Raw genomic sequence first — 20,758 nt, 5'->3', positions numbered from 1 at the left:
AGCTACATTTTCTAGCCTGGGCAGAAGGTGTGGCTGTTGGGAGCTGGGAGAGGGGATAGAGGCCTCCTGCCCGCCCCACCGACCTGGGCCCCTTACCTGTTCCTGGGTCTGTCGTGGGATGGGGGGCTGTAGAAGGCCTCCACCGCAGCCAGCAGCCTCTCGCTGGGCGGCATGGGGGGTGGAAGGCGGATGTCTTTAGGGTCCAAAGGCTTGTACTCGTGATCTTCCAGCTAGAGCAGAGAACCCAGCTGTCACCATGCCTGGGCAGAGCCCTCTCAGGCCCACCCAGGGTCTGCAGGGAGTGGGGTCAGGGCAGGGCCCAGGTTCAGTGTCAAGGGTGCCCTGGGCACCAGAGCTCCTCATCCTTCCCTCTTGGGGAACCCACACCAACCATGGTGGGTCACAGCTGCTATGAGGCTGATGACAATCACAGGGTTCTCTCTTCAGAAAATCACCCACAGGGGACATGGTCTCCAAACTCAGGTGACAGGAATACTCGCTGGTTTATTCACAGGCATGCGGCGGGCCCCTCACGTCACCCTTTGCTCACAATGCCTACCCTGGGCCCCTCCCTCAGAACAGCCTCAGCCCCAGCCCTGGAGCCCACTGGCCTATCTCCTTCTGCTCCGTCTCTGTCCTCCCATTGAGGCCCTGCCCTGCCTAGCTCGCCTGGCCCCCCCGCCCGCAGCTCTCCCTGCTGCTCATGGCTCCATGAAGTCCGCCTGGACTTCAGATGGACGGGTCTGAGGGAGGATGGGAAGTGGCAGTGGCTAGCACGCTCTTGGAGCCCCAGAGCCCCAGCCCTGGCCCCTTCTTGCCTCACCTCCTCTTGCCCTATGCTCCGGCCACCCCACACTGGTACCAGCTGCTGCCAGCCCTGCCTGGCTCCTCCAGGACCACACCCCTCCCTGTGTGCTTGGCAGGCACAGCTCACAGGTGGCTCCTTCTAAGACATTCCCTCCATCAGCAGCCCTGGGACAAGGTGCTTCTGAGGGCCTGGACCGAGAAGGATGAAGGAAGGAGTCCAGCCTCAGAGCCCAGCCGGCCCCGCAAGGCTGAAGCTCCCCGCAGCGGGAGGGATACGAGGGGCAGGACAGACATGGCGTCGCTCATGGCCACACCATGCAACTCCAGTTCAGACACCTCCCACTGATGGATCAGGGTCCCTAGGGAGTGCGAGATGAGGAAGGGGCGCCCCGGGAGGCACCTGATCCTGTGTGTTCACTTTTCACCAGGAGAAATGGGGGCCAGCATGGTGAGCATGCTCAGCTTGGAGCCCACCGCAGGGCGTTACCTTCACGAGGGGGGCCATCAGCCCGGCAGGGAGATCGAAATAGGGCACGTTGGGGACCAGGCTGGGGTCATCGTGGTTGATGTGGGGCGGGCCCTGTCGCCGCATGTGTGGGGGCTGCCCGTTGAAGCCATGGGGGGGAGGGCCGAAGTCGGGGTGCTGGGGTCCAGCCCAGGGCGGGTGCTCGTTGATACCAGGATGAGGCATGCGATGGCCAGGGTGGTGGTGAGGGGGGCCCATTTCTGCAAAACAGAGACTTGTCTCAGGACCACAGGCCAGTCAGGATCTCCTAGGTGACAAGTGCTGGAGGGGAGGGCCTCAGTGAGGGGCCAGGAGGCCAACCCTCCTGGGAGCCTGCCCAGCACCTTCTCTCACTGCTCTAGACCAGGCAGCAAGGCAGGGAGGAGCCAGGCTCTGAGGGGCCTGTCCCGCACCCATAGGCACAGCCGAGAGAGCTTGAGGCTGAGGGAAGAGAACCACAAAACCCCCAAACTGCAATGTGAGGGCTAAGTTGTGACCCTCCGAATCCATACGCTGAAGTCCCAGCCCCCAATAGCTTAGCTCAGGACGGAACTGTATTTGGAGACAGGGCCTTTAAAGACACAAATGAGTTAAAATGAAGCCATGGTGGCCCTAATCCAATGTGACGGGTGCCCTTATAAAGAGAGATTAGGACACAAACATGTAGAGAGAAGACGGTCACCTATGAGCCAAGGAGACAGGCCTCCAAGACACTAACCCGAATCTGCCACACCTTCACCTCAGACCTCTAGCCCCGAGATCCTTAAGACAAATACATTCCAGCTGTTTAAGCCATCCAGGCTGTGGGACTTTATCATGTCAGCCCAAGCCAAAAAGTAAAAGCAATAAATGTGCCCAGCGGTCTCCAAACTGCATTTATAATCAGGAATGTATTTAAACATACAATGCTGGGCACGGTGGCTCACGCCTGTAATCCCAGCACTTTGGGAGGCCAAGGCGGGTGGATCACTTGAGGCCCAGAGTTTGAGACCAGCCTGGCCAACATGGCGAAACCCCGTCTACTAAAAATACAAATATTAGCTAGGCATAGTCGCTGGTGCCTGTAATCCCAGCTACTGAGGAGGCTGAGGTGGGAGAATCACTTGAACCTGAAAGGAGGCTGCAGTGAGCCAAGACTGTGCCACCGTACTCCAGCCTGGGTGACAGAGGGAGACTCAGTCTCAAAAAAACAAACAACAACAACAAAAGGCCAAGTGTGGTGGCTCACACCTGTAACCCCAGCACCTTGGGAGGCTGAGGTGGGAGGATCACCTGAGGTCAGGAGTTTGAGACCAGCCAGGCCAACATGGTGAAACCCTGTCTCTACTAAAGATACAAAAAATTAGCCAGGTGTGGTGGTGGGTGCCTGTAATCCCAGCTACTCGGGAGGCTGAGGCAGGAGAATCACTTGAACCTGGGAGGCAGAGGTTGCAATGAGCTGAGATTCCACCACTGCACTCCAGCATTGGCAACAGGGTGACACTCTGTCTCAAAAAAAAGGGAAAAAGAAAAAGAAAAAAAAAAAAAAAAAAGGAAGCACTAAAAGATTAGAAATAAATTGAATGAAAAAGATACTGGGCATGGTGGCTCACATCTGTGGACCCAGCCACTCCAGAGGCTGAGGTGGGATGACTGAGAGTAGCCTGGCCAACATAGCAAGACCCATCTCTATTTAAACTAAAAGATCAAAAATTTTTTTAAAAAGAAAACTTTTTTTTTTTTTTTTGAGACAGGGTCTATTGCCCAGGGTGGAGTACAGTGGTGCGAGCATAGCTCACTGCAACCTCAGCCTTCTGAACAGCTAGGACCACAGGTACCCGATACCACTCCGAGTGTTGATTTTTTAAACGAACTAATAAAACGGGAAAATTGGGCCGGGCACGGTGGCTCACGCCTGTAATCCCAACACTTTGGGAGGTCGAGACGGGTAGATCATGAGGTCACGAGATTGAGACCATCTTGGCTAACATGGTGAAACCCCGTCTCTACTAAAAACACAAAATAAAATTAGCCAGGCGTGGTGGCGGGCGCCTGTAGTCCCAGCTACTCGGGAGGCTGAGGCAGGAGAATGGCGTGAACCCGGAAGGCGGAGCTTGCAGTGAGCTGAGATAAACAATAAAATAAAAATAAAATAAAATAAACAAACAAATGGGAAAACTGATGCAAAAAGCAAGCAGCAGCAGTAAAAAGAACGAGGCCCCGCCCTGCCCTAGCCACGGCCACCCACAGCGGGAAGCTTTTCCTACTGGATCTGCCTCATCTGCAGACAGTGCACACAGCTCCTGGGGCGGCTGGGAGGAGAGGACGGAGTTGCACCTCTGCAGCCAGCCTGGCCTAATCACGGCGGCAAGGCACAGTCTGTGTCCCCACTTCCTGAGAACCCGGGCCGGGCTCCTCAGACGTTCCATGACCCTGTGCCTGTGTCACCGTGCACTCGGGAGCATGCCAGGACCACAAGCAGTGCTACCAGCCTGCACCGTGGGTGCCTCCGCCAGGCCCTACCCGGGCGCCCGTACACTCACCGGCAGGGAAGTCCCCCTGGGGGTAGTCGAAGCGGTGGGGATAGGGCGGCCGCTCGAAGGGGTGCCGCGGCGGGAAGTCGTCCTGCATGAAGCGGGGCGGGAAGCGGTTGAAGTTGTGGGGGTGTGGAGGCTGGTTGAACTGCGGGTGCTGCTGGTGGGGCGGGAAGGGCCCCCGGAAGTGTGGGGGCCGCTGCATGCGGAAGGGCGGCTCGCGCTGGCCCCCGCCCCAGGGCGGCTGCTCGTGCTGGCTGTTCCAGGGGCCCTCGAACTGGCTGTTCCAGGCCGGGTCAGGCTGGTTGTTCCAGGGCGCGTCGCGCTGGCCGTTCCAGCCAGGGTCACCACGCTGCTCGCCCCACATGCCTTCGTGGCTGTTGTTCCAGGGGGGGCAGTGGGGTGGGCCGCCCTGGTGGTGCGGGTAGGGCGGCTGCTCTGGCGGCTGCAAGGGAAGGGACGGGCGTGAGCCCTGCGTGGTCTGGGCCCAGCGCTTCACAGCATCACAGCGCTGGCTCAGACCATGGAGACGCTGCCCTGGCCATGTCGGGGATCCTCCTAGGCTGATGCCTGCGGCGATGCTGGGCACCAGCCCTCAACCCGGACCACATGCTGCTGCGAAAGGACCAGACCCCCAACCGCTGCACCTGCATCTCAGTCCCGGGGCTGCTTCTGCCGCTGGGGCCTGCTGCACCCCAGCTGCACCCGCATACAGGCCCCGCACACCAGGAGGCGCTCCCCACTACCACTGCCAGACAAACGCAGCTCCCTCGCCCCTTGGGGGCAATGGCGCGGAGGCACAGACGATATTGCTTCTCAGAGCACCCCAGGCACCCACGGGGTGGGGCTGACTCTGACACCACCTGCCCTGCCTCACTCCCCCTCTCCCCAAAAGCCATCTGCTGGGGTCAGCTCCCAGACACACTGCGGCGCACACATCCTTGTCTCAGCCTCTGCTTCTGAGGACCCTCCACCCAAGCCAGCATCTTCCTGTGGACTGAAGACAGGAGGCTCTTCCCTCACCAGCTCCTGCTCTGGAGACTTAAAGCCAGGAGGGCAAACTCCAGCTTGGGCTGGGGAGGGGAGGCGTGCAGAGGCCAAAGAGAAGGCCCGTGTCTGGGGTCACAGCTGGGTAACTGTGCTGATGACCCCTACTAAGGGGAGGCTGGTCCAGGCCGCCACATTCTCCAGGCTTCCAAGAGAAGCCAGAGGGCCAGATATTAAATATGTTTAATATCTGTTTTTCTTTTTCTTAGTTTGAGACAATCTCGCTCTATTGGACAGGCTGGAGTGCAGTGGCGTGATCTTGGCTCCCTGCAAGCTCTACCTCCCGGGTTCAGGTGATTCTCCTGCCTCAGCCCCTCGAGTAGCTGGGATTACAGAGGCCTGCCACCATGCCTGGCTATTTTTTTAATCTTTAGTAGAGGCGAGGTTTCACCATGTTGGCCAGGCCGGTCTCGAACTCCTGACCTCAAATGATCTGCCCACCTCAGCCTCCCAAACTGCTGGGATTACAGGTGTGAGCCACCACACCCAGCCTTGTTTTTCTGTTTTAGAGACAGGGTCTCACTCTGTCACCCAGGCTGGAGTGCAGTGGCATGACCATAGCTCAACGAAGCCTGAAGTCCTGGCTGAACCAATCCTGCCTTAGACCGCTGTGTAGCTGGGACTACAAGGGTGCACCACCATGCCAGCTTATTTTTATTCTTTGTAGAGATGGAGTTTTGCTTTGTTGCCCAGGCTGGTCCCAAACTCCAAACTCCTGGCCTCAAGCAATCTTCCTACCTTGAGAAATTACTTCTAAACATGTTAAGACCCCACGTGGCCAAGTCAGGCAGGGCAAGCTGCTGTCTCTCAGTGTGGACTGCAGGACGCACTGCTGGCCTAGCGGGGACCCTCAGTGAGAGGCGTGCCCATTGTCTTGAGCCCAATCCTCCAGTCTGCAAAAAGACTGAGGCTGGAGACACTAAGGGCCTCTGTTTCCACACCCACAAAACAGGGACAAGAACTGCTCTCCCCGCAGAGGGTACCTGCAAAACGGCCACCACCATCTGGCTCCCGGCCAGCACTCGGAGGCGGGAGCTGTCTTTATGGGGGTGTCCAATCTTTAGTGAGGTTCAATTTCATGTCCTGAAGCTGGGGGTGGGAGGCTTAAAGCCACAACCACCAAGTCTCAGTCCAGAGCCAGTCTCCTTGCCATCCTTACACCTGTCCTTGTGGACAGGGAGTCACCTGGAAAGGTCACGCCGCAAAGCCAACCAAGCCCCATGGTCAAGGGGGCAGTCGCGTCTGGGAAGGCCGGGGCTGCGCCTCAGCGCTCTAAGTGGAGCCAGCACGCTCCAGGGCGTTTCCCAGCCATGCTGTGCCAGACGAGGTGGCCCCTGCCTTGGCCCAGGGGTATGTGACCCATAGCAAAGCTGCTGAGGTCTCCCAGGGGCAACATGCCTGACATTTCTGACACCTCCTTTCCTTGCAAAAGCACCTTGTTCTTTCCAGGATGACAAAACACTGACCCTCAGCTGGCTGACCCTGTTTCAGAAGGACAGGAAACAGAACACCCTGCCGTGCCTCGCGGCGTTCAACTCCCCTGCACCCGCAGGAAAACGGGGCTCTATACCACACAGAAGCCCCAGCCATCAAAGCTCGGGCAAGGGACATGAAGACCTGTCACTCCACCTGTCCCGGTGCCACAGGAAGACAGGGCTGTCACTAACCCAGCATAAGCTCTGCCACAGAGTATCCCTTGTTTCCCAGTGAGCCACTCAACGCCCACCCCACTGCACAGGGGAGGCCGCCCCGTCAGGCCAAGGGTGCCCATCTGCTCCCACCCCAGGTTCCATCAATACCTGCTGCTGGCCCCAAGGAGCCACGGGGTGAGGCTGGTCAAACCAAGGGGGCTTGTTCGGTGGGATCTGGTCATGCGGCCCGGGGCCCCGGGGGCCGGCGGCTGCGGGATCCTGGACCCCTCCTGGGGCTTCGTACTCTGAAGAGCCGGGCATCTGGATGGGAGGCTTGCTGTCATCTAAATCCAAGTGACAGGCTGTTAGAGCAGGACTGGCAGCAGGAAGTGCTGTCTCCTCTCCACACTACCCCAGAGCAAACCAGGCTACGACTTTTAGCGCCCAATGGATGACTACTTCAGGACCCCACTAAAACCATGACCATTACCGGCCTCCAGGAAGGGGATGGGGAAGAGGGGAGGTTTCGACCTTGAACTTGACACACATCTGTCCTTTTCAAAGCTTTACGAGAAACATGCCTCACTTCTGCCCTCTTGGTTTGCTGAAGAATTTCTGTCCACACTGAATGTGATTAGACATTTTTCCTATATCTAATTAAAAAACCATTTCCTCACAATCTCTAATTAAAAGATCATTTTCCCACAACCTGTTATGTTCTATCCTATACAATCCTCATGTTCCTGGAACAAATCTTCTTTGATCAGAATGTAATTTTAAAATCCTTTACTAGATTCTGCTCAGATTTTCCTCAGTTTTTTATGTGTCTTTTTCAGAAGCGACCCTAGACTGCATTTTCTTTTTGAGACAGGGTCTCGCTTTGTTACCCAGGCTGGAGTGCAGCGGCTCACTGCAGCCTCAATCTCATGGGCGATCTGGGTACCTTTCCTCTATTTTTCTCTTCTCTGGGAACAGGAAACAGATCTTTTGCTGTTCAGGAATGGAATAGTTGGAGTTTTACTCTAATATCAGTCACCGGGCTCATGTTTGTAAATGGATGAAAACCTGGGTCTAGGAGCAGGCCTGGGACGATGGAACCAGAGCTGTGTCTGAGGGTGGCAAACTGCTTTCTGACTACACTCAGTGCCCAGCCTCTGGGGACTGCTTCCTGGGGGCGGGGGCTGAGGGAGCCCCATACCGGGCTGGGTGGTGGGCGGGATGGCAGGGGCAGGTGCTGGGGCCGGGGGCGGGGCAGGCGGTGGAGGCGTGGCCTTGACTTCAGCCTCCATCTGCGGCATCTGGAGCTGCTGCTGCTGCTGTTGCTGCTGCTGCTGCTGCTGGGCCAGGCTGGTGACGAACTCCTCGTGCTGCGTCTTGAGGGTCTGGATCTGCTGCTGGAAGGCCAGCTGCACCGGCTGGACCACTGAGGAGTACTCGTTGATGAGGGTGGCCTGGAAGAGAGAAGAGCACCCACTGCTCAGTACACGGCCTTGGGGCTTGCTGTCTGGCGCCAGAGGACAAACGCCTGGAAAGCAGCAGAGCCTGGGGGAACTGGGGCAGGTGGACAGGGAACCGTCATGTGAAACAGCCAACAGTCTGGGCAATCAGAGTGTGTGCTGGGATCTGGCCACAGATCTGGGGACGAGGATGTTCGCTGCAGTGTGGTTGACAATTCCCTGACCACAGGAACGAGCAATGACAGCTGTGTCCTGTCCGCTGTGTGGCTCTCAGAGAACGCTGCCCATCAACATTCTGGGACACGCTCACGGGCTCTGCCTCCCACTCGCCATGTGGTTCTCAGCAAGAGGGGCTGCCACAGCCTAAGCCACGTCTGGGCTTCCTCATGCTTCCATCACGCAGGAACATGCCTGACCACCAGAGCAAATGGGCCACATGCAGGGACTCCGAAAGGCCGCCTGGTTCTAGTGTGCCAGGAAAGTCAGGGAGACACACCCAAGGCCTGGGAATGTCAGCTGGGACTCTCCAGTCAACACCCACTGGATACTCCCAGCACAAGCAGGGTACATGGGCTCTCCGGCTTCCGGAACCTGCTAGGGTGGCAGCTGCTGTCCCCACACTCCCAAGCCCTCCTGAGGCATCCGCCCCAGCTACAGGGTGGGCAGGGACACTCACCTGGTACTGACCAAGCCCCAGGGCCGGGCTCTGTAGCTGCTGAATGATGGAGTCATCGAAGTAGCCGTTTTTCTCCCAGAGCTGCAGGAGCTGCGAGTGCGAGGAGAGAGGCTGGGTCAGCGGGGAGCGGGAAGGCCTGCATATCCCGGTCTCGCCCAACCCCCAGCCCAGGGCCCACGTACCCGGGCGATCTTCTGCTGCTTATCTTCCTCCACGGCCAGGAAGCTGGTGCAGTAGATGGGCACCACGACTTTCTGCAGGGCGGCCAGCAGCTCCCGGGCCTGCTTGCGCTGGCTGTGAGGGAGAGACTTTCCGCGCGTCAGGGCCCTGGGGCGGGACCCGGCCACGCGCCCGTTACCATCGCGGCTCCAGCCTCAGCGCCCTCTGCCTTCTCGGGAATCGGGTCCCCAACCCGGTCGGGGCAATGGCTGGGCTCCCACGAGACCTGTGCTGGTGCCTGGGCTCGAGGAAGGGGACAGACGGAAAAACAGCAAGCAGGGGAGGGAGAGAATGTGGCCTGGGGCCGTTCTGAGCAAGGCCTTTCAGTCCAGTCCCCTTGAGAGGAAATAACCTTCCCTCCTTCCTTCTTGGGTGGCGCTGTGGATGAAGGGACATGGGGTCCGCAGGAGCCCCTGCCTGTGTGCAATGGGCGGGATGGGACTGCTGTGGAGTGGGGGTCTTGCCCTTGTCACTTGCTATGCACAAGGAAACCTCTGCCCAGGCAAGGCCTCTCGGGAGGATGAGGGAGGGTACTCAGTCCTTCGGGCACCTAGAACGCTTTAGAAGAGCGACCGGAGGCCCAGTCGGGGGAGGCACTGGGGCCATGTCCTCTCAGGGCAGCGCTGCACTGGACACTGTGCGTAGCGGGCCTGGGAGGCCCCTGCAGCTGCGCAGGGAGATGGTTGCCCCCACGGAGGGACGCGGGACAGGAGGGGAGCAGCTCAAAGTCCCTCAACCCCCAGCTTGCCGCAGGGAGCTCAGGGGAGCAAGGGCCTGGGCCGGGCAGCCGGGAGGACGGACGAGCAGCACATGGCTTCGGACAGAGTGGAGCTAGAGAGGCGCGTAGCTGGAGAATGTAGGAAACGGTGCATCCATGCAAGGCGCCCCTGATTCAAAGGCAGGGAGAAGTGGAGGCAGGAGCAGAAGGGCAGAGGTGGTGCGGAGCCGCAGCTCACTTCCCAGCAGGAGAGAAACAGGGACTGAGGTGGGGACAGAAGAGGGACTCAGGCAGTGCTGCATGTGGCAGATGGGGCGAGATGGGTGCTGGCAGCTTCGACCAGCGCAGAGGCGCCTGGCCAAGACTGCTGCCTGCTAGGCTCAGTAGCAGTGCTTATCTCCTCCTGTGTGCGCAGGCCTTTGGCCTGGGGTTCCATTGGTTTTTTTTTTTTTTTTTTGCTAATTTTTGTGAGAAGGGCCCCATTGACCCTGTAGAAGGAAATACTCAACCAACCTTGGGGAGGGTGGAGACAGCAACAGTGGGAAGGGGTGAGGGCTGGGTGGGGACAGAGGGTCGGCAGAGGTGTCTCTGTTGAAGTCTGAGAGTCGGATCAGGGCTGGAGAAGGGGACCCCAAAGGAGGGTCCCGATGGCTGAGCAGAGTCAGGTGCACGCGTGTAAATCAGTGATGAGGGCCGGAGACAGACACAGAGGCCAAGGAGGCCGTGGCCGAGAAGGCAATAAGGAGACGCCAAGAAGCTGCCCCAGGAGAGCAAGGAGTGCAGGGGACAGTGGCCCCGAGGAGGCAGCAATGTGACAGGTGAGGCTGGGGTCTAGGGGAGAGGACAGGGCATGCAGCGAAGGTGCACAGGATGCCTAGACCCTGCAGTCCTGCAGACAGAAGCCTGGCGGCTCACAGAGACCACCCGGCCCGGGCTCCCTGGACAAGTGCCCCCTAGTCTTGGGACAGGCCAAGCCAAGCTACTGATTGGAGCAAGCGGCCACCCAGGAGGGGTTGAGGAGGAGCGCAAGGAAGCAGCGCTTTGGGCACGGGGCAGCGGCGCTCACCAGTGGTGCAGCACATCGTTGATCAGGTAGATGAGGTGCAGCCGCAGCTCAAAGTGCGCCCCGTCAGCCGTGATGCGGTTCCGGAGGTGGCCGGCCATCAGCTCACAGTGCGGCGGGGACTTGGCATTGCTGAACATCCAGTTCTTCCCGGCCTGCAACGATCGAGCCGATGACAAGTGAGCAGGGTGCTCACGGCGGGAGGGAAAGGTACCTATCGTAACAGCCCTTAGCCCAGACTGGCTGCGGCAGGTCCTGCCTCAGGGCGGGACCAGGGGGAAGCTGCGCTCTGGGAAGCCCCGGCCCCTCACCGAGATGGCGTCCTTGGTGCACGTGTCGATGATGGGCTGCAGCAGGTTGTCAAACTCGTTCATGTCTAGTTGGGTCTCCTCCAGAAGCTTCTGCATCTGCTGTTCCACCGCGTGGGCCACAGCTGCTGTCACTTGCTCCTGGGTGGGGGGTCAGTGGGGCCAAGAGCACATGAGGAGGGACCCGCAGCCCGAGCCCTCCGGCCTGGCCCAGCAGGGGCGGGGTGGGGACCTGGTGGGGATGCCCCGACTCTGGGCTGCTCTGGCCATCAGCTCCCTTGCTTGTCCCCAGCACGAGGAGATTCTGTCTCTCATGCCTGCCATGAATCTGTGACAGTCCCTCCCAGAGTGGGCAGGGCACTGACAGGACATACCAGGAGAGAACACCTGCCCTCCAGGTAGCCAAGGAAAATACGGCAGCCCAGAGGAACAAACAACCTCTGCAAACCAACTTAACAAAAAACAAAGGCGGGGCACGGTGGCTCATGCCTGTAATCTCAGCACTTTGGGAGGCTGAGGCGGAAGGATCGCTGGAACCTAGAAGTTCAAAGTTACAGTGAGCTTTGACTGTACCGCGGCACTCCAGCCTGAGTGACACAGCAAGACCTTGTCAACAACAACAACAACAACAAAAAAAAAAAAAAAGAAAAAGAAAAAGGAGGGATGGTGTGAACAGGCAATAGAGGGAGAGGACACACCCATGGCCTCTAGTGAAACAAAAAGGGAGCAATCTCATTCCTCAATAGGAAACGCAGGTTAAAGTGCAACTGGTAAAAACAGAGCTGCCATGGGGACCAGCAGTCAGTCAGGGCTGGTCAAGGCCAGCCTCCCACTCCATGATGAACTCTGGCAGAAGCTGAGGGTGAGCCTTCTGGAACTTTCTTTTTTTTTGAGACAGAGTCTCACTCTGTTGCCCAGGCTGGAGTGCAATGGCACAATCTTGGCTCACTGCAACCACCTCTGCCTCCCGCGTTCAAGCAATTCTCCTGCCTCAGTCTCCTGAGTAGCTGGGACTACAGACACCTGTCACTGCGCCCAGCTAATTTTTGTGTTTTTTAGTAGAGATGGGGTTTCACCATATTGGCCAGGCTGGTCTCAAACTCCTGACCTTGTGATCCACCTGCCTTGGCCTCCCAGAGTGCTGGGATTACAGGCTGAGCCACCACATCCAGGTGGAACTTTCTGAGAGCAATATGACAGTGTGATTTTACACCCTGAACCTAGTACAAAGAATGAGGCTGGTGTTTTGGAGGTTTGGTATTCTATTCCTCTCGTTTTTCTGGCAATGCACCTGTATTCTTTTATTTATTTTTCCAAGACTGAGTCTTGCACCTGGGCTAGAGTGCAGTGGTGTGATCTCAGCTCATGCAACCTTTTCCTCCCAGGTTCAAGCAATTCTCCTGCCTCAGCCTCCCAAGTAGCTAGGATTACAGGCATGCACCACCATACCCAGCTAGTTTTTGTATTTTTCGTAGAGACAGGGTTTCATCATGTTGGCCAGGCTAGCCTTGAACTCCTGACCTCATGATCCGCCCATCTCAGCCTCCCAAAGTACTGGGATTACAGGTGTGAGCCACCACGCCCAGCCAATGCACCTGTATTCTATCTGGCAAAAGTTATCAAACTGTTGGACCAGGAAGGACAAAAGGGTCCTTCTGGCCAGGTGGATCACCTGAGGTCAGGAGTTTGAGACCAGCCTGGCCAACCTGGTGAAACCCCATCTCTACTAAAAATACAAAAATTAGGCGGGTGTAGTGGTGCATGCCTGTAATACCAGCTACTCCGGAGGCTGAGGCAGGAAAATCGTTTGAACTCAGGAGGCGGGGGCTGCAGAGAGCCGAGATTGCGCCACTGCACTCCAGCCTGGACGACAGAACAAGACTCCATCTCAAAAACAATAATAATTTAAAAAAACGGTCCTTCCCCAACCAACAGCTCCAGGTGACCTAGCTACTGTGTGGTGGGGCCAATGGTAGGCACCAGAGACTGTCTAGCCACAGCTGTTAGGGAGCTTCAAGGGGCACACATCTTCCACAGTCCCACTCGGGGGGTCCACCCCAGGGTGATGGGTGCACGCATGTCCACAGGCTTCACTGAGATGAGAAGCAGCCTCCGTGTCTGGCATCAGGGCTGGGGGAGACAGTGGCTGACATGCACCAAGCCCTGGGTGGCAGGGCGGGCCCTGTCCTCACTGACACCTGTTATTCATTCTGGTGAACAGATGCAAAAACAGAGGCACAGGGGAGTTGCCGGTGCCTGGCTGAGGAGGGTGGGCCCGTACCTGTCTGAGCGCCAGCAAGTGCTGCTCCTGCTGCTGGAGGTTCCACTGGCTCTGCTGGATGAGCTCGTCCATGGACGGTGCGCCCTGGGCCGGCGGGATGGGCGCGGCGGGGGCCAGCGGGGGCTGTGGCAGGGGCGGCATGGCGGCAGCTGGCTCCAGCTCTGGGGTCTGCTGCTTGCAGATGACTGGAGGGAGAGGAGGGGTGTCCCGTGAGAATGCAGATGGCGGTCTAGGTGTCCCCTTGGCCACCTCTCAGTCACAGGAGCCTCCCTCTCCCCAGGGACTCACCATCCACAAGGGCCTGTGCACAGCCTCGTGCCCACACAAACCCAGCTCCTCCTACTCTTGGGCCCTGCCCTCCCTCTCACAGGATCCCAGCCTCGGCCTTCCATCTTTGGGCTGTCCCCTCCTTGGAGAACCTAGGAAGTCCCCTGGCCACTCTTGCCAGCACCATCCAGTCCTCGCACAGTGTCCTTCCGGCGCAAGTTAAGCCTGAGCCTGCCCACCTCCTCACCCACCTAGGCCCCACTTGGCAGAATCCACGCCTTGGCACCTCTCATCCCCTGACCTCCTCAGGCACTCGCTGGCCTCTGCCACTGTCTCCTAAGCTACCATCCTAAGATGTCGCGGCCACCAGGCCTCTGCACATGTGGCCAGAAAGGCATGAAGCTGCACCTCCCGAACGCACACTGCAGCCTCCCCTACGCCTGCCCTGTCCTTCTACTGACTCTCCTTGCTTTTCCAGCCCTTGGGGACAGAGACTCCTCTGCAATCAGGGGTGCATCAAGTTTGAGGCAGCAGTGAGACACCCATTCTGCTGGCAGAAGCCGGGGTCAGGGTGGGCGCAGGTCCCCACTCTGGTCAGATGGGGCAGGTGGTGAGGTCTCTGAGAAAGGGACCCTGCTCATAAGGAGGCCCTGGACAAGAGGACCCGCTTCTCTCTCCGTCTTGGGGCCGCCTGGTCTGAATGTGACTATGTACCCCTGGAGCCCTCCAGACCCCCACTCCAAGGGGACCAGGACAAAACCAAAGACAAGGGAGGTGGGGTGTCAGGTGGAAGGTGTCGCCCCTCACTGGGTGCTCAAGTCAAGTCTCGGGGCTGACTGTGCCTTCCAGTTTGTGCACCCAAGGACACCCTATAGGATGACCCCCAACTTCTGCACCGAATCCCACCCCTCCCACCGTCCGAGGGACACTGCTTCATGATATTTCTTCTCTATTTCTCCAACTCCTCCCTCTTTACCTGCCCCCTCCCCAGCAGCATCTAAACACATCGGGCTGGGCGTGATGGCTCACACCTATAATCCCAGCACTTTGGGAGGCTGAGGCGGGTGGATCACCTGAGGTCAGGAGTTCAAGCCAGCCCAGCCAACATGGGGAAACCCTGTCTCTACTGAAAATTCAAAAAATTAGCCGGGTGTGGTGGCAGGCACCTGTAATCCCAGCTACTTGAGAGCGACTGAGGCAGGAAAATTGCTTGAGCCCACAAGGTGGAGGTTGCAGTGAGCCGAGATGGCGCCACTGCGCTCCACTGTGGGTGACAGAGGGAGATTCCGTCTCAAAAAAAAAAAAAAAGTAAATAAACAAACACATCAGAACATTCTGGGATGGAAACCTCTCCCTTCACCCCATGATCCTCTCTAAACGATTTCTCAGCCAAGACTCACTCCAGATCTTCACCTCCCCTTTATCTCAGCCTGGCGCCTGCCTGCCACTCCCCGTCACCCCCCCCCAACCTTCCCCCAGGCAGCTGAGGACACCCTTGCTCAACTCAGCCCCATGGGCCTGTCGCAGATGCTTGCCTCCCTTGGCCTCCATGTGCTGCCCCCTCAGTCCCTTTCTCCCCCTTTACCAACCCCTCTCCTGTCGGACCCTCAGATGCTGGGGTGCGCGGCCTGTGGTCTGAGCCCCGTCCTCCGCTCTATGCAACTCCAGGGAACATGAGCTCTTCATTCCTGCCGCTGTGACTGTCAGCTGCATGCTGTGATTCCTAAATCCATCATTTCCATTCTGGATTCCCTGAGCTTTGGCCCTAACCACCGACTGCACGGCCCACTGTGTTTCCAATGGACCTGCGTTTCCTCTCGCCCCCTACACTGATGTCCCCTCCTGTGCTCCCCGCACCATGGCTGGCACCACTGTCTGCCCAGAAACCCAGGTCGGAAGGTACATGTGCCTCCCACTGACGAGCCACATGGTGTCAAGGCAGCCTCCTAGACATCACTCCAATCAATGTCCCTGCTGTCACCACCATGGATCTGCTGTCACCTGCGTCACCCCAGAGCCAGTCTTCCTGCGTCAGGTCCCACCCCTCTACCTCTTTTCAACATGGCAGTCACGGTACTGCCACTTAAGGAGTGGTCCCCGGGCTACCCAGGGGTAACAGTCGGTTATGGAACCAGGAAGTGAGCATTTCAAAACCTTTCTAGCCACGTGATAGTTCACGGTCCACACTGTTACTGTGCTTTGCAAAAGTTTTGGTCCACAACAGGTTAGAAACTTAAAAAAACAAAAACCAAAATGGTCCTTCACCACAGAGTTCGTGAAGCTCCATTCTAGAACAGCTGAGGCCAGGCTTTAAGGAGCGGGGTGCAGAACTGGCTGTACTGTGGCTAACCCGGCTCTAGAACATGGACCGAAGCCTTCCACGAGTCTCTCCCACGCTTCCAGGATACACTCCTCACCCCTCCCCAAGCCAGGCCCCCGACTCCTCCCCACGCCAGGCCCCCAACTCTGCACCCCCACCTCTGGTCACTCCAAGAACCCCTCCTACTCTGGGCTTCAGCCACCCTAAGCTCTGGGTCCCCTATTCCCTCCAAGGGCTCCGTCTTCTACCCGGAACACTTTTCTCCCCTTGTTTTCACCTGGCCAACCCCAAGACACCCTTTAGATCTAGCCAAGATATCATCACCCACAGAAAGCACTTCTTGACCAGGTACAATGGCTCACGCCTGTAATCCCAGCACTTTGGAGGCCAAGGTGGGCGGATCATAAGGTCAAGAGATTGAGACCATCCTGGCCAACGTGGTGAAACCGCGTCTCTACTAAAAATACAAAAATTAGCTGGGTGTGGTGGCAGGCACCTGTAGTCCCAGCTACTCGGGAGGCTGAGGCAGGAGAATCGCTGGAACCTGGTAGGCGGAGGCTGCAGTGAGCCGAGATCGTGCCACTGCACTCCAGCTTGGCGACAGACCAAGATTCCATCTCCAAAAAAAAAAAAAAAAAAAAAAAAGGCCAGGCGTGGTGGCTCACGCCTGTAATCCCAGCACTTTGGGAGGTCAAGGCGGGCAAATCATGAGGTCAGGTGATCGAGACTATCCTGGCTAACATGGTGAAATCCCGTCTCTACTAAAACTACAAAAATTAGCCAGGCGTGGTGGCGTGCAACTGTAGTCCCAGCTACGCAGGAGGCTGGGGCAGGAGAATGGCTTGAACCTGGGAGGCGGAGGTTGCAGTGAGCTGAGATCATGCCACTGCACTCCAGCCCGGGAGACAGAGCGAGACTCCATCTCAAAAAAAAAAAAAAAAAAAAAAAAGACTTAAGTGATGTTAACCTTGAGCACTTGGTTAGGTGGTTGTCTGCCAGGTTTCTCCTGTCAAGTTACTGTTTTCACGTTCCACAATTAGTCACTAGGTCCAGCCAACTCAAGGAGAAGACCACAAAGCTCCATTGTCTGAAGGGGGATGGTAGTATCTATGCATACTATTTGCAATTCTTTTTTAAGATTGGTTTCTTCTCCTTATTTATGGGTGAGCCTTATTAATTACTGGTTTTAATTTCTGAAAAATCAAGTAAGTGCTCACCTTAACAGTGCATATATTAAAAACCAAATAAATATAAGTGCTTCTATGTGTGTTTTGTGAATCCCATCTTGTACACATAAGGTGAGGGAAATGCTAAGATTTGGAAATAGTTCATTTCCACCAAAACTCATGTTGAAATTTGATTTCCGAGCTGGGCATGGTGGTGTGCACCTGTTGTCCCAGCTACTTGGGAGGCTGAGGCCGAAGGATCACTTGAGCCCAGGCGTTCACAGACAGCCTGGGTAACATAGTGAGACCCTATATGATATGGTTGAGGCTGTATCTCAAAAAAAAAAAAAAAAAAAAGGAAAGCACTTATTGGCTTTAATCTTCCTGGGCTGTAATATAAGCATCCTCTCCTTCCCTATAATGGCACCAGCTTTGAAGTGGCCCCCCTGAGAAAGCGAAAGCAGCCCTCAGCTCAGTCACCCAAGCCAAAGCACCGTCTGAGGTGTCTTCCTCCCCTGCTCATTACACCATCAGGTCGTCAATAACCAACTGGCGCCCAGGTTCATGGGTTCTACCCCTTCAGCCCACCTGCCCCCTACCCTCCCTCCCTCAGGCTCAACACACTGACTTAATTCAGACCCCACCATCTCTCACCTGAACAACTGCCCTGTTCGCTCCCCTGCAGGCCTCACTACTCCCCAGGCTGGTCCCTCTAGCTTGTCCTACACCACCGGCCACACAACCCAAGCCACTCTGTCCCTTGTTTAAAACTCTTGTGGCTTCCTGCTGCCTTTAGAAATGGTTTTAAACTTGGTGTGCTGGGGCTAAGGGAGGATCGCTCTAGAAATGCATAAGCACATACAATATTTTCCTTACGATTTCAGGCAGCTGATCGCTCCCTGCCACCCCGCCCCCCCATCTCGAACCCAAATAGGCATCAGAAAAATCCCTGGATTGAGTGAGAAAACACAAACTTTCCCCTGGCATTTAACACTCCAGATCAAACTCTTCCCTCATACAAGCACATTCTTTTCTTAAAGACAGGCCACGTCACCCAGGCTGGAGTGCAGTGGCTATTTACAGGCACGATGCCACTACTGATCAGCACGGGAGTTTCGACCTGCTCCATTTCTGACCTGGGCCAGTTCACCACTGCTTAGACAGTCTAGTGGTCCTCAGCTCCCAGAAGGTCACCATACTAATGGTGAACTTAGTGCAAACACTCAATCGACACAGTGCACTACAGCCCTGAACTCCCGGGCTCAAGGAACTCTCCAGCCTGTCTCCTGAGTAGCTGGGGGCACAGTTGTGTGCCACTGTGCCTGCCAATACGCACACAAACTCTCCCCCTCTCTCAGTCTCTTATTCAAGAAACTGCACCTTTGCAACATCCTACTCTCTCAGCCTTTCAAGTTTTTTTTTTTTCTTTTTTTTGACACAGAGCCTCACTCAGTCTCGCAGGCTGGAGTGCAGTGGCATGATCTTGGCTCACTGCAACCTCCACCTCCCAGGTTCAAGCGATTCTCCTGCCTCAGTCTCCTGAGTAGCTGGGACTACAGGTGCCCACCATGCCCGGCTAATATTTTTTGTATTTTTAGTGGAGATGGGGTTTTACCCTGTTGGCCAGGTTGGTCTTGAACTCCTGACCTCAAGTAATCTGCCTGAGTCAGACTCCCAAAGTGCTGGGATTTCAGGCACAGGACACTGTGCCTGGCCTTCTTTCAAGCGTTTTTTCTTTCTTTTTTTTTTTTTAGATAGAGTCTCACTCTGTCACCCAGGCTGGAGTGCAATGGCGTGGTCTCGGCTCAATGCAACCTTCACCTCCCAGGTTCAAGCAATTCTCCTGCCTCAGCCTCTCCAGTAGCTGGGACTACAGGCGTGTGCCACCACACCCGGCTAATTTTTGTAATTTTAGTAGAGACAGGGTTTCACTATGTTAGCCAGGCTGGTCTCAGACTTCTAACCTCAAGTGATCTGCCCACCTCAGCCTCCCAAAGTGCTGGGATTACAGGCATGAGCCACTACGCCTGGCCACCTTTCAAGCTTTTTCTTTTTCTTTGAGATGGAGTCTCACTCTGTCACCCAGACTGGAGTGCAATAGTGTGGTCTTGGCTCACTGCAACCTCCACCTCCCGGGTTCAAACGATTCTCCCACCTCAGCCTCCCGAGTAGCTGGGACAACAGACGCGGGCCACCACAGCCAGCTAATTTTTGTATTTTTAGTAGAGACAGGGTTTCACTGTGTTGGCCAGGCTAGTCTCAGACTCCTAACCTCAAGTGATCTGCCTGCCTTGGCCTCCCAAAGTGCTGGGAATACCGTATGAGCCACTACAACCAGCCTCCTTTCAAACTGTTTAATCGAACACCAACTGTGTGTTACATATTAAGGTACAATGACCCAAACAAGGTCTCTCTGCCCTCGGCGAGCATGCAGTTCAGGGGACAACCACCTCTCAATGTCCACCTACCTGGCAAACTCCTAGTTATTCATTCAAACCATCTAGAGACTGGGGGTTGGGTACTGAACATGACAGATGTGATACCCGCCCTGAGCAGCCGCACCACCTGGTGACTATCCATTATTCAAAGGCCACTTCTGCTTCCTAACCTTAACCTTCTTGAGAGCAGGACTGGAATCCCGTTGCTCAACTGAACGAACATTGGTAAACATTTGCCAAGAACTAAAACTCAGAGGGATAATTCTTTTTGATCTGTGCTGCAGGCACCTGAAGCGCACAAAAGCCTTGCTGGACCCACAGGGAGACCGCAAAAGGGGCTGGGCAGCGCCTGTCCCATGGGCTCCCATCCGGCCTCTATCACTTCCTCCCTAGAAAACACTAAAACAATCACGCTACTCCTGCTCATCTCCGTCATCAGTCTGAAAAACAGCAGCAAAATCCCTGATCCAGAACCCAGGAGGAGTATCGAAAACCTCGTTGTTTTCCATTACAGTGGCACCCTGCAGCCGCTCTGTGCAAGGCCGTGGGAACAGCGGAACAGGGATCGTGTGGACCGAGCTGCTCCACTCCAGACAGTAAACGACCCAAAAGAAAGAGGTTTGTGGCAGGGTCCGAGAAAGGAAGCGCTCGATGGGGCGGCCTGAGTGCCGGAGGGAACTCACGCTGCTGCTGCTCCAGCGCCAGCTTGCACTTGTAGTAACTGTAGAATTCGCCTCCGAACAGAAACGAGAATTTGGGATTGTCTTTCTGCTTCTCCATAGTCATCTTCTCAAACTCGGGCCCATTGCGAGCCACGAACTGGGCGAGCTTGTCGATGACATTTCGAAGCTCCTGGTCTGGAGGACGGAGAAAAGGCCACGCGGGGCGTCAGCGACGACCGCCCAAAGCCGGGGAAGTCGGCGCCCCAGCCCCCGTCCGCCGTGCCGGGGACCCCAAGGGGGTGGGCCCCAAAGAGGCCGCCCTTGTACGGGTCCCGATAGGGGCCACACGCTCGCTGGGAATGCGGGGACCCACGGGAGAGGCCGCAGGCGAAGCCGCGAGGCCGAGCCCCGCCCCCTCCCAGACCCGGGGACTCCGGGAGGCGGGGCCGGCCAACAGGAGGTTCCAGGGAGAGAGAAACGGTCTCTCGGTCGGTTTGGGTCTCACCATCTGGGGGCAGCGGCATCTCCATGGCTCCGGCCGCGGGGAACGTCCTCCGGCGCCACACGATCGACCACCACCGCCGTCTGCAGAAGCCGGCCGGAAGTGGCGCGAGGGAGCCGTTTACGGCGGGCTTCTAGGGCCGCTTCCGCCCGCCACTTACGGCCGTCGCTGGGAAACT

General features: G+C 56.8%; 1 protein-coding gene across 2 annotated transcripts in view; it reads right to left on the bottom strand.

Moving 5' to 3' along the window:
• The window catches only part of CHERP (calcium homeostasis endoplasmic reticulum protein), a 24,235-nt gene extending 3,477 nt beyond the window's left edge, over positions 1-20,758 (bottom strand). The window contains exons 1-12 of one of the 2 annotated variants that reach the window (XM_009193789.3): positions 20,584-20,758; positions 20,100-20,273; positions 13,226-13,410; positions 10,948-11,085; positions 10,640-10,791; positions 8,819-8,963; positions 8,637-8,726; positions 7,702-7,954; positions 6,672-6,847; positions 3,835-4,270; positions 1,295-1,533; positions 97-230 (exon numbers count right to left, since the gene is read on the bottom strand). In XM_009193789.3, the coding sequence (XP_009192053.1) occupies positions 97-230; positions 1,295-1,533; positions 3,835-4,270; positions 6,672-6,847; positions 7,702-7,954; positions 8,637-8,726; positions 8,819-8,963; positions 10,640-10,791; positions 10,948-11,085; positions 13,226-13,410; positions 20,100-20,273; positions 20,584-20,608 (2,147 nt within the window). In that variant the 5' untranslated portion in view covers positions 20,609-20,758. The remainder of the gene's footprint in view (positions 1-96; positions 231-1,294; positions 1,534-3,834; positions 4,271-6,671; positions 6,848-7,701; positions 7,955-8,636; positions 8,727-8,818; positions 8,964-10,639; positions 10,792-10,947; positions 11,086-13,225; positions 13,411-20,099; positions 20,274-20,583) is intronic. The other variant, XM_003915109.5, reaches the window with a different exon arrangement.

The sequence above is a fragment of the Papio anubis genome, chromosome 20 (genome assembly GCF_008728515.1).
Source record: "Papio anubis isolate 15944 chromosome 20, Panubis1.0, whole genome shotgun sequence".
Classification (NCBI taxonomy): Eukaryota; Metazoa; Chordata; class Mammalia; order Primates; family Cercopithecidae; genus Papio; species Papio anubis.
Note: the sequence above shows the minus strand (reverse complement) of the source record. Positions and strands in the feature narration are given on the sequence as shown.